This window comes from Durotheca rogersii, assembly GCF_024521655.1.
Source record: "Durotheca rogersii strain YMJ 92031201 chromosome Unknown GGS23scaffold_1, whole genome shotgun sequence".
NCBI lineage: Eukaryota > Fungi > Ascomycota > Sordariomycetes > Xylariales > Xylariaceae > Durotheca > Durotheca rogersii.
Window position 1 is genome coordinate 2,449,255 of NW_026251232.1, and position 12,648 is coordinate 2,461,902.

Here is a 12,648-nt window from a genome sequence, read left to right on the forward strand (position 1 = left end):
GATAAAAAGGTAGCGCGGGTTTTCGGTTAGAGCTTTCGGCTCCTTCCTACGAGTCTTAGGATCTTTCTCGACCTACTCGTAGAAAGCTTAAAGGTATTACTTCCTTACTCGTTCCTTTTCCTAAGTAATAAATTCTTCGAACGATAGGAATATCGCTAAGCTTAGCTTATAATCGTTTACATTAGGATTAATATCCTTTTAGATATCGAATTACTCGGCGTAATTCTAGAAAGTAATAAACTATCGTAAATATTCGTCGAAGTTACGTAGGTTAATATTAATAGGTAGCTTTTTAATAAAGAAGTTTCCGTTAGTGCCCGTTATTACTATAGATATATTATTCGAAAGGAAGACGAGAGCGATATTTAAGAGAAAAACGATTAATCGAGAGATTAGAGAGATAAAGATAAATAATAAGATTACTCGGAAGCTTATATAATAAAACCTTAGTTAACTTAGCTCCTTAGAAGGGCTGCCGGGCTTATAATTAATACGTAAATTAGGAGAGCTACGTAGGTATTAAGGTTACTTCTTAAGAGTAACGAAAGGTAGGAAGAAGAAGGTAAATTAACTAACTATTTAAGAAGGAAGGAGATTAATAAAGGAGATACGAGCTACCTATATATAGACGATAGGGAGCTACGAGCTATATTATATAAGCGAACTAGGAGCTATATTAGGTAAGCGAGTAACTCGAGAAGGAGTAAGGAGCCATATATAAGTAGCTCTTTATGTGATAATATATAATAAACCTTTTACGTAAAGTAATCTCGCTTCCCGATTAATTTATTTATTAACTTCGATATAAAAAAAAGAAAAGGATTTACGCTAGAAACCTTTAGGGGAATCTACTTAATAAGGACGCTATAACTATCGGTTTTAATTTCCGCTTTAAAGTAATACTTCGCTACGTAATTTATAATAGCTTCTACGCTAGTATAGGGCGAAATATCGATATTAATTAGCTAAGTAAAGATAATTATTCGATTATATTAGTTTAATTATTCGTCGTTACGTTACGCTTTAAATAATTACTAGGTTTTATACGGCCGTATAATAATCTCGGCGTAAGCGCGGTACGGCCGCGGGAAAAGAAATCGGTATTTTAAAGGTAGTAAAACGCCATTACCTTATCCCGCTTCTCGCGCTTTACGCTTATTAATACGGAGGTAATATACGGGGGAATATTTATAGCGTTAATAACGATTAATAATCTAAGAGAGTTAACGAAACGACGGCCGCGCGTTTAAAGGCCGTAATACGAGCGGATTATTCTTATTTTAATCTAAACGCCGGCGCGGCTTTAGGTTAACCGTAAAAGCGTAATAACTCTAAATACGAGCGTAGTTTTAACGCTATTCGAAAGAGGTTATATTAAGTAACGAATTACCTTCGAATTAAAATAACTCGTAGTAATACGTACTTTTACGCCTTTAAAATTCGTATCGATATTAATAATCGCGTAAGCCGAATTTCTTAATTAAAACGATATTACGGAAGAGCTAATTCCGAGCGTAAAAATGCTACGCGGTAATATAAGGATTAGTTTTTAATAACTCGCGGGATAAACGTATGCGTTAGATTTTAAGGGAGGAAAGTTATTCCTAAAAGCGTAATATATATTAAAAAAGGCTCCGTTAGTAAAGATTAATAAGGCTTAAGGTAAGAAAAGCGCTAGAAACCCCGAGGTACTTAATAAAAGTAACGTATTTACGTTTTCGTTTAAATTAAAAAGGCCGCGTATCCTTTAAATAAACTATAGCGCGCGTAATATTCCTTAATAACGTATTAGCCTCGGTATTCTTAGGGTTTTCTAACGCTTACTCGAAATCCTACCGCGTAATCTATTACTACTAGGCGCCTTTTCTCCTTACGAAATATTTACTTATTACTATCGCTTATTAGCATATAAGTATATTAAGCGCGATAAAGCGGAAAGTAAGATATTACGCGAATCGATTATCGCGTTAACGTATAACGTATTATACCTAATCGTCGAAATCGATCTTACGCTACCTTAGATATATAAATTTAGCTTTTTTACGCGGAAATAAAGTAAAAAACGCTAGTAAAAATAACGTAGTTAAACGCATAAACTCGTTAATAAAGGTCTAGCGAATAAAAGGCATGGATAAATAATAGGTACTTATAAGTTTAACGGGATAACCTTTAGAAATAAACGCCCCTTTTAATTCTAACTTTAAACGCTTTATCTTAATCTACTTTAACGTAACGTTTAGTATAATAAATTTATCGTATTAGGCCTCTAATTCTTTTAGGTCGCCTTCTATAACTAAGCTAGCCTAAAGCGCTTAACCGTTATCGACGAAGTCTTAAATATTAAGCTACTTAAAAATATTACCGTCGTTAGGTAGTTCTTTTAACGCGGCGCGATTTCATTTAAAGTTTTTATAACCTAAGTAATTATATCTTAAATACTTAAGTTATACTTCGATAACGCGCTAACGTATTCTAAACTTAGTTCGAAATTAGGTTATCTACTTAGGATTTTACGCTAGCTCGCGTAGGCGTAATAAGACGATATTAAGATATTAAGAAAGGAGGGAAAGATAGTCGTATACTTTACTAACGTTACGTATAAAGTATACGACGTAGCCGCGATATTTATACTATTAGCCGCGGATTATAAGTACATTTATTACTACGTAAACCCGCGTAATAAATAGTTCTTCGATTATTATTAATTTTAGTAGTAAATTAAAAGAAGGAAGGATATTAAAATTAAGATAATTACCTACGCTAAAAAAGAAGGACTTATTTACGCGCCTTTTTTAATCTTTATTACGATAACGCTTATAGATATCCGCGGTATTTAAATCTATATTAAATTAATATTCCTTATAACGACTATAGTATTTACGTCGTTCTTATTCTAACGTTAATTAAAACCGTATTAAAATCGCGTAATCGGTATCGCTAATTACGTTAGCGTCGAGGTCTTTCTCCTACCGTAACGGCTTAATTATAAACGAACTTTAACGATTAAAAACGCTATTAAGTTCTTAAGAACGAGCGGTATTTAAGGAAAAGGTCTAATTAAAAGGTCGGCCTAAGCGCGGTTACTCTTACGTTAGTTTTAGCGTAAGGGATTCTAACGTAAAAGGCCGTAAAGGTCGGCCTCGACGTATTTATACTTACTCTAATATTAATTCTAGCGTAAACGCGCGTAGAGGTCGGCTTCGACGAACTAATTCTAGCGTTAGTTTTAACGTAAGCGTACGTAAAGGTCGGCTTCGACGAACTAGCTCTAGCGTTAGTTCTAACGTAGGCGTACGTAAAGGTCGGCCTCGACGAATTAACTCTCGCGTTTATTCTAACGTAAGCGTACGTAAAGATCGGCCTCGACGAGCTAACTCTCGCGTAAGTACTCGAGGAGGTCGCCCCCGGAGCGTTAATTTTAGCGCTACCGTTAAATCCGCTAGTTATAATTATATTATTAATAAAGAAAGTAAAGAAATAAGAAAAGGGTTACCGTTATTACGTCGGGTTACCTTATACCGTCTTCGAATTTATTATCGTAATACGTTATTTATACGTAAAGCTACCTCTTTAGCGCTTAAACTATATACCCGAAGCTACGCGGTAATAGAATATAATCGATAATAAGTAATATTTAATCGCGAAACCGATTAAAGCGTTTTAAGCATAGGATCGGATCGGGAATCCTATATAAAATTAACGGTAGAATATAAACTATTAATATAAAATATTAACCTAAGTAAGACGGCGTATATTTTCGCGGTAAAAAAGATAATTTTTTATAAATATAACGTAATTTCGTAGATTAATAAATTACTCGATAGCTTAAATTCTTCCGTAAGTACGACATTCTTTACCTTAAAGCGACTCTATTTTAATTAAACTAAGGATAGATTATAAGGATAGATTATAAGATACGAAGAAGAATAGGAATTATATAAATAAGAATAGAAACGTATAAATAAACGCGTTAGTAAATATACGTAGGGATCTTAGGAGGTAATAGGAATACGCTAAATAAGAAAACCTCTATTTATCCCGCCGTTTTTATTAGGTATACGCATTTTTAGGAACCTATAGCGCGTTTTTTAGCCAGTAAAAACAGAGTTTCCCCTAAATGATACCCCTTTATAGGGTTATTTATAGGGTTATTTACAGGGTTATTTACAGGGCTATTTACAGGGGTATTTAACCCCGTAATTAATCAGCATAACAGGGGGTTATGCGTATTATAACTATCCTCCGGATAGGATCATTTCACTCGTCGTGCTTTACGTCCGGCTAACCTTCAGCTCAATACCTCTCCTATGTGGATGAAGTGTGTATACCTGCCCTTCTGGAGATGAGCAGGCTGACGAAGTTTCGTGGTAGGATTTATATTACAGTTAGAACTTGCCCGACCTTGTTGTGTCGTTACGGTTGGGCGTACGTACAGTGACTATCACATCACGGCTCCCCTTCCTCTCACCCTCTCTCCCGCTGTCTCATAACGAAAGGGCTCCAGTGTGGCGTTTTCGTGGATCGAGCTGAACGAAATGCTTCAATACTTATGGGTAGGTTCTTGGTTTCTCCTTCTATGTAGCTAGCATCTGCCAAGTCTGCATACAGTGGGAGGAGTGGACGGTTCGTTTTTCGCATGCGTCCGACTGTGGTCCGGTTGGCTCTCATCCCGTCTTTGGCCTCATCCAAGTGTTATGTACTATACAAAATATACAAAGTTCTTGCGAACACAGTGCAACTCCGAGCTTTTCCTTCCCCTACCGCGCACCTCAGCGCATCTTATCATCAAGCGCCGGATGAATGCATTCACATCTAATGCAGTATATATGTCCCCAACACCGCTAACTATGAAACTATTGTAGGCGTATGATTCCTCGGGCCACCTCATCATAACCATCTCAGGAGAAGAAGTACTGGCTATCTTTCAGACGTCTCACATCAAATTCGCCCTACACGTCTTCGTCAGCCCAGATTGATAAATTCAAGGCGAGGGACGGGGCTACTCACCTTTTGAGGAATATCAGGGATGACTAGTGGGAGCCATATGCTGCTTTTCGTTGTTGAGGGTTTCGGCTTCGCTTTTGCCGGGTCGGTGCCGGAAAGCTGTGACTCAAAAGGGGTGGTAGACCTCAGGGCCTTGTAGTATTCCGCATTTCCAGATCGAGAACCCACGTCGACGTCGTCGGAATCCAGAGTGGTGGACCCGTCTTCCACGTTGCTTGGCTCTGATTCAGATGCTGTACTTCCCTTAGGGATGTTTCCCAGCCCTAATTCCTCCATATCGTGGCCGCTTGATAGGGGCTGTGCCGCCGATAACTCATCGAAGATTCTGGCGGGAGTCTCCATCGCTTTGCCTTTCTCAACCTCCTCGGGGTCCGACGACCTTAACAACCGCTGTCTCTCGAGCTCTAAAACTAGCTCATCCTTGATCGATATTTTCGTCCGTCTGCGGAGTGCGGCTATCGCCCGCCCAACCTTAGAGTTCCGGGCGATCGTAGCTAGATAGAGGGAGTCTTTGTGCCTCGCTCTGAACTCGGAAGCGAGACGCCCGATGACGTCTTCACTATGTATTCTGATGAAACAGTCGCGGAGGACGCGGTTCATAACGTCAACGTCGGCAGCATGCGTCCAGAAAGAGTCGTGAACCGCTGCAAATGTGAGGCCGACTTCACCACACTCCAATGCGGAGAGTAACATGTGGCTGGCGTCTAAAGAATGAATGAAGTTTGGGGGGAATGCTTGGAGCTGTTTGCGCCGGTGGACGGGATCGGAGCGGTCAGGAATTTGTAGAGTGAGATCCTGAAGGCTGGTAGTGATAACCCGGACCCCGCTCTTGCGGTATGGCTGAACCACGGGCATGCGGAGGGGTGTAGTCCAGACAATTGTCGACCGTAGATGGACAAGGAGTTCGTCGAGCCCCGATCTTGCCGATTTTGCCGATTTTGCCGTTCCCGTCTTCTTTTTCTTGACGGGTACTTCTCCATTCGCAATCCGATCGATCTGTTCTGCGGTAATAGAACGGCAGACGCGTGCGGCACACTCTCCAAGCCAGTACTGAATGTCGTGAGCTCCGCGGAACATAGTCGACAAGGCCTCGAAAATCTTTGTGGCAATATAAGACGCAAGCAAGATCGTGGATACACCTGTCTCCTCCTTCAGCTTGGGGTGGGCTGCATCAAGTTGCCTCAACACTTGAGCCTTGGCTCCAATGAAAGTAACACCATAGACGTTCGTCATGACGGTCTGCTTCACAACCTTCCTTGTTATTTTTCCCTCCACCGCTTTTGCGAGGTCGTTACCGACCTCCAAATCCTTCGCGATACTCTCCTTGACCATCTCTGCCACTGCGGAATAAACATCCGCGGGTCGGTCTCCAGGCTCCAAATTCACTTGTTGGGCGCCCCACGTATCGCCACCGAGGGCGGCATAATGCTGTAATCCATTGCACGTTCCATCTTGGTGAATAGCGAGGTGAGATACGAATTTGGTGGGATCGCCCGAGTCTAGGGCTGCTTTCAATTCGAAGCAGGTAGCCAGACATTGCCACGGATCTTCGGCCTCAAGCCACCATCGTTTCCCTGTGAGAGGATTGGTGACGGTATCCTGGATATCATCGAGGTGCTCTGTAGCAAATGACTCCCGTTCCGTCAAACTGGCTTTATCGTAGCCGAACACATTTGCCAGGTGGATCTTGAGCCACCGCAACCCTCGTTTGCCGAGTTCCTTGCCCTTAGCGAAACAGAGTAACCCTCGAACATGATCGGCACCCATATGGTTGAGATAGGCTGGGATTGGGTAGGCGCGTCCTCGGAAGTCCATGTTGTGCGGGAAGTAGAAAGTCTGGTCCTTGAAAGCCCGAGCAATCTCAAGCTGAAAATTCATGAAACAACGCTCCGAGTGCAGGCCGCTCTTGGTGTTCTCCACAACTTTCACAGCTTTAATCCATGTCCGCCGCTCGATAGGATTATCGTTTGACGTAGGCTCTGGAGGAATCGGGATATTGGGATTCAGCGGGGGAATATTCGCTATTCCCTCGCCGGTGTTCCATGCTTCGAGCATCACATTGAGAACGAGATTGTTGACCCGCCATCCCGTTCGACCCAGGACATCAAGGCCTTTGGTGACTTGCTCCATATCTCCTCTCTCGAGGGCGGCTTCAGCATAGACTCTCTGATCCTTCTCGCCATTTTTAACTCGCACTAGATGCGACGGGTACTGAATGAAGCCCCCTTTGTCGAATTTGGTCCAAGGTTCTGGTTCGACAAGCATCGGCAGGTGTCTCGCAAGGAATTCGCCGCGCGGTTCCCGTTTCATGAGATCGAGGAGGAATTTGTTCGGTATGAGCACGCCAACCTTCTTCCCCTTTCGAAAAACCGTGGTGTGAGTCAGGGCCGGTTGTATTTGGCTGACGAGGATTTTCTTTTCCGGGTCCTCGCGGACTATGTTCACCTTCGCAACATCTATCAGAGCGGCCAGCAAAGCAGCACCAACCTTGGTTCTAATCAGCACCGGCCAGGTCCTAGTTTCGAAAACAGGACCCTTCACAATATTGGATGCAGTCGGAGTCTCTGTCGGGGCAGTCGGAGTCTCTGTAGTAGTCGGGGCAGTCGCAGAAGACTTAGCCAGTTTATAGGCCTTTTTCCTCTCCCGTAGGTTCGCCTTGAACTCGTCTTGTTTTTTTTGGACTTTTTGATGCTTTATATCATCCTCCACCATCTTAGCTATCGAATTAAGTAGTGTGGATAATGGGGCGCCACTGCTGGAACCACTAGTCGTAATGCCGTTTAGGACACCCATGATCGTAACCGCAGCAAGTCTCGGCGGGGTCGATTGCTTCAAGAACGGCCCATATATGCAACGGTCCTGATCATCCGCGCGTTTTCGGTCGCGCGCCTCCGACTCCTCCACGAGCACCAGCTCTTCCTCCATCCTCTGTTCTAGGGCACAATGCCATTCGTACAATTGCGCGTTCAATGCGGGCTGAGACAATACTGTGGACAGTCCTATTTTCGCAAGGGCTTTGTTTTCTTCCTTCCATCGGTTGATGGCGGCCTCGACGGAGTCCTCCTCTAGCCGAGACTGGATTTCTCGGCGCTCGGCAAGTGAGAGCTTAGATATATCCTGACCCTCGATTTTCGTGAAAAAAGATAGGACTCCGCGTAACGACTTAAGGCCGAGTCCCTTTTGTGGAACAGGCCTGACCTCGGGGACGGTATCTGATCCCGGCCGTTCGGCTGATGCGTGGTCTGAACCACCTTGGTGGGGCTCCTGGAGAGATTCGAACCCCAGACCTCCTAAAATATCAGACGCGGGCTTGTATATACTTGTGATAGTACCAAAGTCTTGTTGAGACAAGATTTCCACCTCTGATAGTACCTGATATATGCCATCCTCAGGCATCATACCCATGTACCGATCCACAAGCCGTGACAGTTGCGGCCCTCGAGCAGATAGAAGAGACACCTTCAGCATGCAGGCAATAGTTTCGGATGTCTGAGGAATCCTTTTGCCTCGGATGTGCAGCTCATACCATCGATGAAGGGACCGAGCCCATTTGGAGTTAGGCTGTTCGAACGCCCTATCGATAGACGCGCGCAGGTATCGATTATGAAGCGAAGTCAGGTCGTAGCCTGGGTGAAGCCCGAACTCGCTGAACCTCTCTAGGACGAGGGCGGCCCTTTCCGGCTTGCCTACCTGTATGTAAGCGTCGAAAAGTGAGAGCATTTCCTCAATGCCACCCGGTACGCCGTGCGGGGACGTCCTCGCGCGGGGGGTAGGGTTATCTGCGATCTTGATGAGTAATGGTGAGGAAGGGTCGAAGGCACGTAGGTCGTACGGCCGCAGATGTGACGACGAAGGGTGCGGGTAATCGGCGGGGATCGGCGGCTGGAGATGGGCAAACGCGATATCGCCTTGTCGCGTGGGATCGCCTATAGCTGTGGCTAGAGGTCTTCGAAAAGCAGGACCGGGGACATCTTGGAGCATCTTCCTTCTCCTGGGTAGTGCCTCCGCAAGGGCAATCAGGAGTTTGGGGCTTGACATGTGGAGGGATTGAAGAGAGGTATGCCTAGCAACGGACTGGCGCCATCTTGCTGAGCCGAGCGGAGACGACAAAAGGCTCCGTCGAACGGGAGGAGGTCTCAGGAACATCATGGTGATGTTGGGGTATCGAGAAGGTGGGGGAGGGAGGAAGGAAGGACAACCTCAACAGACTTTCGAAGCTGCCGAGAGGGGTTCCACGTGGTTATAACATGAATGCGGGTGTGGATGAGCCAAGTGGAAGATAGAACCTCGAGAAGGTATAAGGGCAGGGCTGTCTAGGAAGAGTGACTCTGTTCAATGTTAAGAATCGGCTAGATTTGGGGTTGGTGAGGAGGCGAGCTTGGATTGTGAGGGTCTAGATCCAAAAATTTTGTCTTATCGATAATCAAAGTGGGCTACCTGTTTAAGCAGGCGATTTGGGGTATCTGATTGGCGCTTACAGGTAGGTCAGGCACTTTGGCAAAGCTTACGTAATGGTTGGCATAATAGGTACCTCGGTTTGAAACAGCACCACCTATATGCCTCTATCTGCCTCAACTCCCTACACGATCCCCGTAAACGGTTCTGGGCGAATATTGCAAGAACCAGCCCATCTACAGCAGCTTGCAAATCTAGAAATGCCTCATGAGCAGCTTTCAAGATATTCCCAGGCCTGAAACTAGATACAATGGTAGCTCGTCGCGTTTTCACCCAACCTGGCTGCTCTCACTGCCGCCTAGCCGTTCTCAAATTTTTTACCCATCCCACCAGTACCCTACCTAGCACGAGAGCCAGTCTCCTCCGCTACCGCTTCCTAACAAATACGGCCATACCAGGCCGGAATTTTTCGTCACAAACCATTTGGAGAGAGCCTTTATCTGACCCCATGCCAGCTGAGGAGCACCCCGACGAGCATGGCGCTCTTGACAACCATCAGCACGAGGCTGCCGCAGAAGAATCAAACTTGGCTGCCATTCCTTGGTACCTTCAGGTCGAACCCCCAAGGCATGTCGCTCCCATTGAGCCACCCCCACTTCCCGAGGTGCCAGAGGGATCGCCTACCGTTGTACGTGCATTGTTAGGATATATCTCGGAGGATTTAGGTCTTCACGATCTTTCATTACTAGATCTTCGAGAGTTGGATCCACCCCCTGCCTTGGGCCCGAATCTTTTCATGCTATTCGGCACTGCGCGAAGCGAACGCCACCTGAACGTGTCCGCGGGGCGCCTGCTGCGATGGTTACGGGCCAAGCATCATATCCATGCTCATGCTGATGGCCTGCTAGGGCCCAACGAGCGCAAGCTGAAGTTGCGCCGGAAAGCCAAGCGCGCGAAACTCCTAGGGAGGACAGAAGATGAGGAAGACGACGGTATTAAGACCGGCTGGATTTGTGTCAACCTTGGCACAATCGGCCGTGGCACGGAGGAGTCTGCTGTAGTCGCTGACGATGGGCGTGTCGCCGGGTTTGGTCTTTCACACCATGGATCCACCGTCATTGTTCAAATAATGACCGAGTCCCGAAGGGCTGAGATGGGCCTTGAGACTCTCTGGGGCCAAGCTTTACATCGGCTGGCTGGTGGCGCCCCCGAATCGAACTCGAACGACCTCCAGCTTCCAGAGGAGTCTACGTCATTAACCTCTTATCCAACTACGGTGCCCGGGAGCGGTCGTTTCGAGGACACTTTCAGGGGGGCGCCGTATGGCAAAGCGCGATTCTATTCAACGGAGCGGACAGTTACCGGAGAATCAGCAGGGTTTGAACCTCTATTGGATATTAACACGAACGAAGCGCTTAGCAAAGTTCTCAAGTACAATACTCTCCAAAAACATCGCGTCTTCCAACTTCTTCAAGCTTGTCTTGAGGAGCCGCCTACGTTTTCAGCCCAGCAGCCCCCCGGTGTATCAGACCAACAAGCCACGCAAACGCACTTTCTTCGATTATCTCAGATTGTGTGCCAAGGTCTCCCCCCATATATGAGCTGGGGATTCCGTCTTGCCACTCAGACTCAGGCATACGAGAATAGTACAACTGTTCCCGTCGATATGTTTAAGGATGTGGAGCAGCTCGTCAGGGAGATGCGCTTATACGGCATCGAGGCTACTAGAAAGCAGTATTTGCAGCTGCTGACTTGCATATACAGTTCAAATTCTTCTGGTCAGCGCGAAAAGACCAAGCTCGCCCTCGAATTACTGAAGACGGTGCAACAACGCGGACATCCGGTTCTTGCTAATGATATAATCGTCACCATCATTGAAGCGACGGCTCGGTCAATTGAGCGGTCCGAGTCGCCGCAACTGATACGACGACTGGAGGACCTTCTGCTACAAGCGGACCTACCCTGCATAGACGAGCCATTTCTCATCAGACTAATGGAAGCATACGCCCGACGGCGTGATTGGGAACGGGTTTGGAACGTCTGGCGCATACCCCCAAAATACCTACGGCCTCGATCGGCAGCCATGTACATTCGGATTTACGAACTGGCCGCTGCTACACGTTCGCCAGTACTATGTACCATGATACTGAGGAGGTGTTTCCAGGAAATGCTGACGGAAGACCCGCCTGTGCGACCTGGCGGCGCAGTGCTGACGGCGCTGATGCAGTGCATTCGTCTCGCAGATCCCCATGCCGAACGCATTTTCGAGTCTATGTCTAAAAATGCCACGGCCCAGGGGAGATTGGCTAAAAGGGAATTTGTGAGGCTCTTGAGAGACATTCAAATCCTAGCCCGCTAAAACGGGTGATGTTAGCGCCCTACGTGCGATTGAAGCTTCAGCAACATCGCCAGGTTTTCGTCCACAGCAACAGCTAATAGCACCCTCGATGTAAATTAGCGACCTTCCTTGAAACCCGCATATCTTCTCAATTTCGCCCCAGGATCACTTCGAATCCGCTCTGCTTCGTTCGTGTCAACCATAGGGACTTTCTTCTTGCGGCAATAATCCGCGCACTCCTTCAGGCTGTCGATGTACGCCAGTAACTCTTTGCCTCGCCTTCGATCGATGAGATAAGGTGGCTTCAGCTTCCCATACCACCATGAAATCCTCGGCTCCTACTCGTCACACCGACCCCAACGACAATCCGTCGCGGGGCCGGGCCCACGTATATCGTGGAGGTGGCTGCATTGTGAGGCCGCTGCGAATCATACACGCACCCCACCCGACGGCAGGGTTAGTAACGACAACCTGCAGATCGCTGCCAAGGAGAACTGGCCATGTATACCCACTGGCCCCTTAACAACATGGACTGATTACCTAACTAGAGATTGCCCCAGGTGGTTATCCATGTAAGTGGTTTTGCGGCTGAGAAAAGGGGGCCTTCGAGACGAGAAGATCGACGCGGTGGGGAGCAGTTTATCAGCGACATTAGGTAGCCGCTTCGTTGCAACCTGGAAGTAGGCCGTGGCGACGACACAACCTTCCAAGCGATACGGGGCAACAATATACCGGAATCTACTTCTGGTGGCTTGCGGTAGCTGACCGCGAAGTCGTGTGTCCTGGATCTAATCAAACGTAACTATTCCGTATCTTCCTAGCCCGGCTTGCCTCTGCGCTCCCTAAACGTATTGCTCGGCATTATAGGAATAGATAAGGAGGGGGGGGGGGGGGACACCAGCCGACAAGAT

General features: G+C 46.6%; 2 protein-coding genes across 2 annotated transcripts; one reads left to right on the forward strand and one right to left on the reverse strand.

Moving 5' to 3' along the window:
- Window positions 1–4,555: 4,555 nt before the first annotated feature.
- GGS23DRAFT_545836 (DNA/RNA polymerase) lies at window positions 4,556–9,378 on the reverse strand. Its single transcript, XM_051515002.1, has 2 exons — window positions 5,008–9,378; window positions 4,556–4,949 (listed from the first exon to the last, which is right to left on the reverse strand). Exons 1-2 carry the CDS (start codon window positions 9,151–9,153, stop codon window positions 4,899–4,901), a joined length of 4,197 nt encoding a protein of 1,398 aa, XP_051377199.1. The 5' UTR covers window positions 9,154–9,378; the 3' UTR covers window positions 4,556–4,898.
- Window positions 9,379–9,563: 185 nt separating this feature from the next.
- On the forward strand, window positions 9,564–11,908 carry GGS23DRAFT_33494 (uncharacterized protein). The gene has a single exon (XM_051512987.1). It carries the CDS (start codon window positions 9,710–9,712, stop codon window positions 11,756–11,758), a length of 2,049 nt encoding a protein of 682 aa, XP_051377200.1. The 5' UTR covers window positions 9,564–9,709; the 3' UTR covers window positions 11,759–11,908.
- Window positions 11,909–12,648: the final 740 nt, after the last annotated feature.

What these genes read in the sequence shown, in the direction of transcription:
- GGS23DRAFT_545836 (XM_051515002.1), bottom strand. Translation starts at nt 9,153, where the DNA reads ATGATGTTCCTGAGACCTCCTCCCGTTCGACGGAGCCTTTTGTCGTCT. An exon ending in TCCCTGATATTCCTCAAAAG is followed by an intron (nt 4,950 to 5,007) that starts GTGAGTAGCCCC and finishes GAAGACGTGTAG; the next exon opens with GGCGAATTTGATGTGAGACG.
- GGS23DRAFT_33494 (XM_051512987.1), top strand. Translation starts at nt 9,710, where the DNA reads ATGGTAGCTCGTCGCGTTTTCACCCAACCTGGCTGCTCTCACTGCCGC.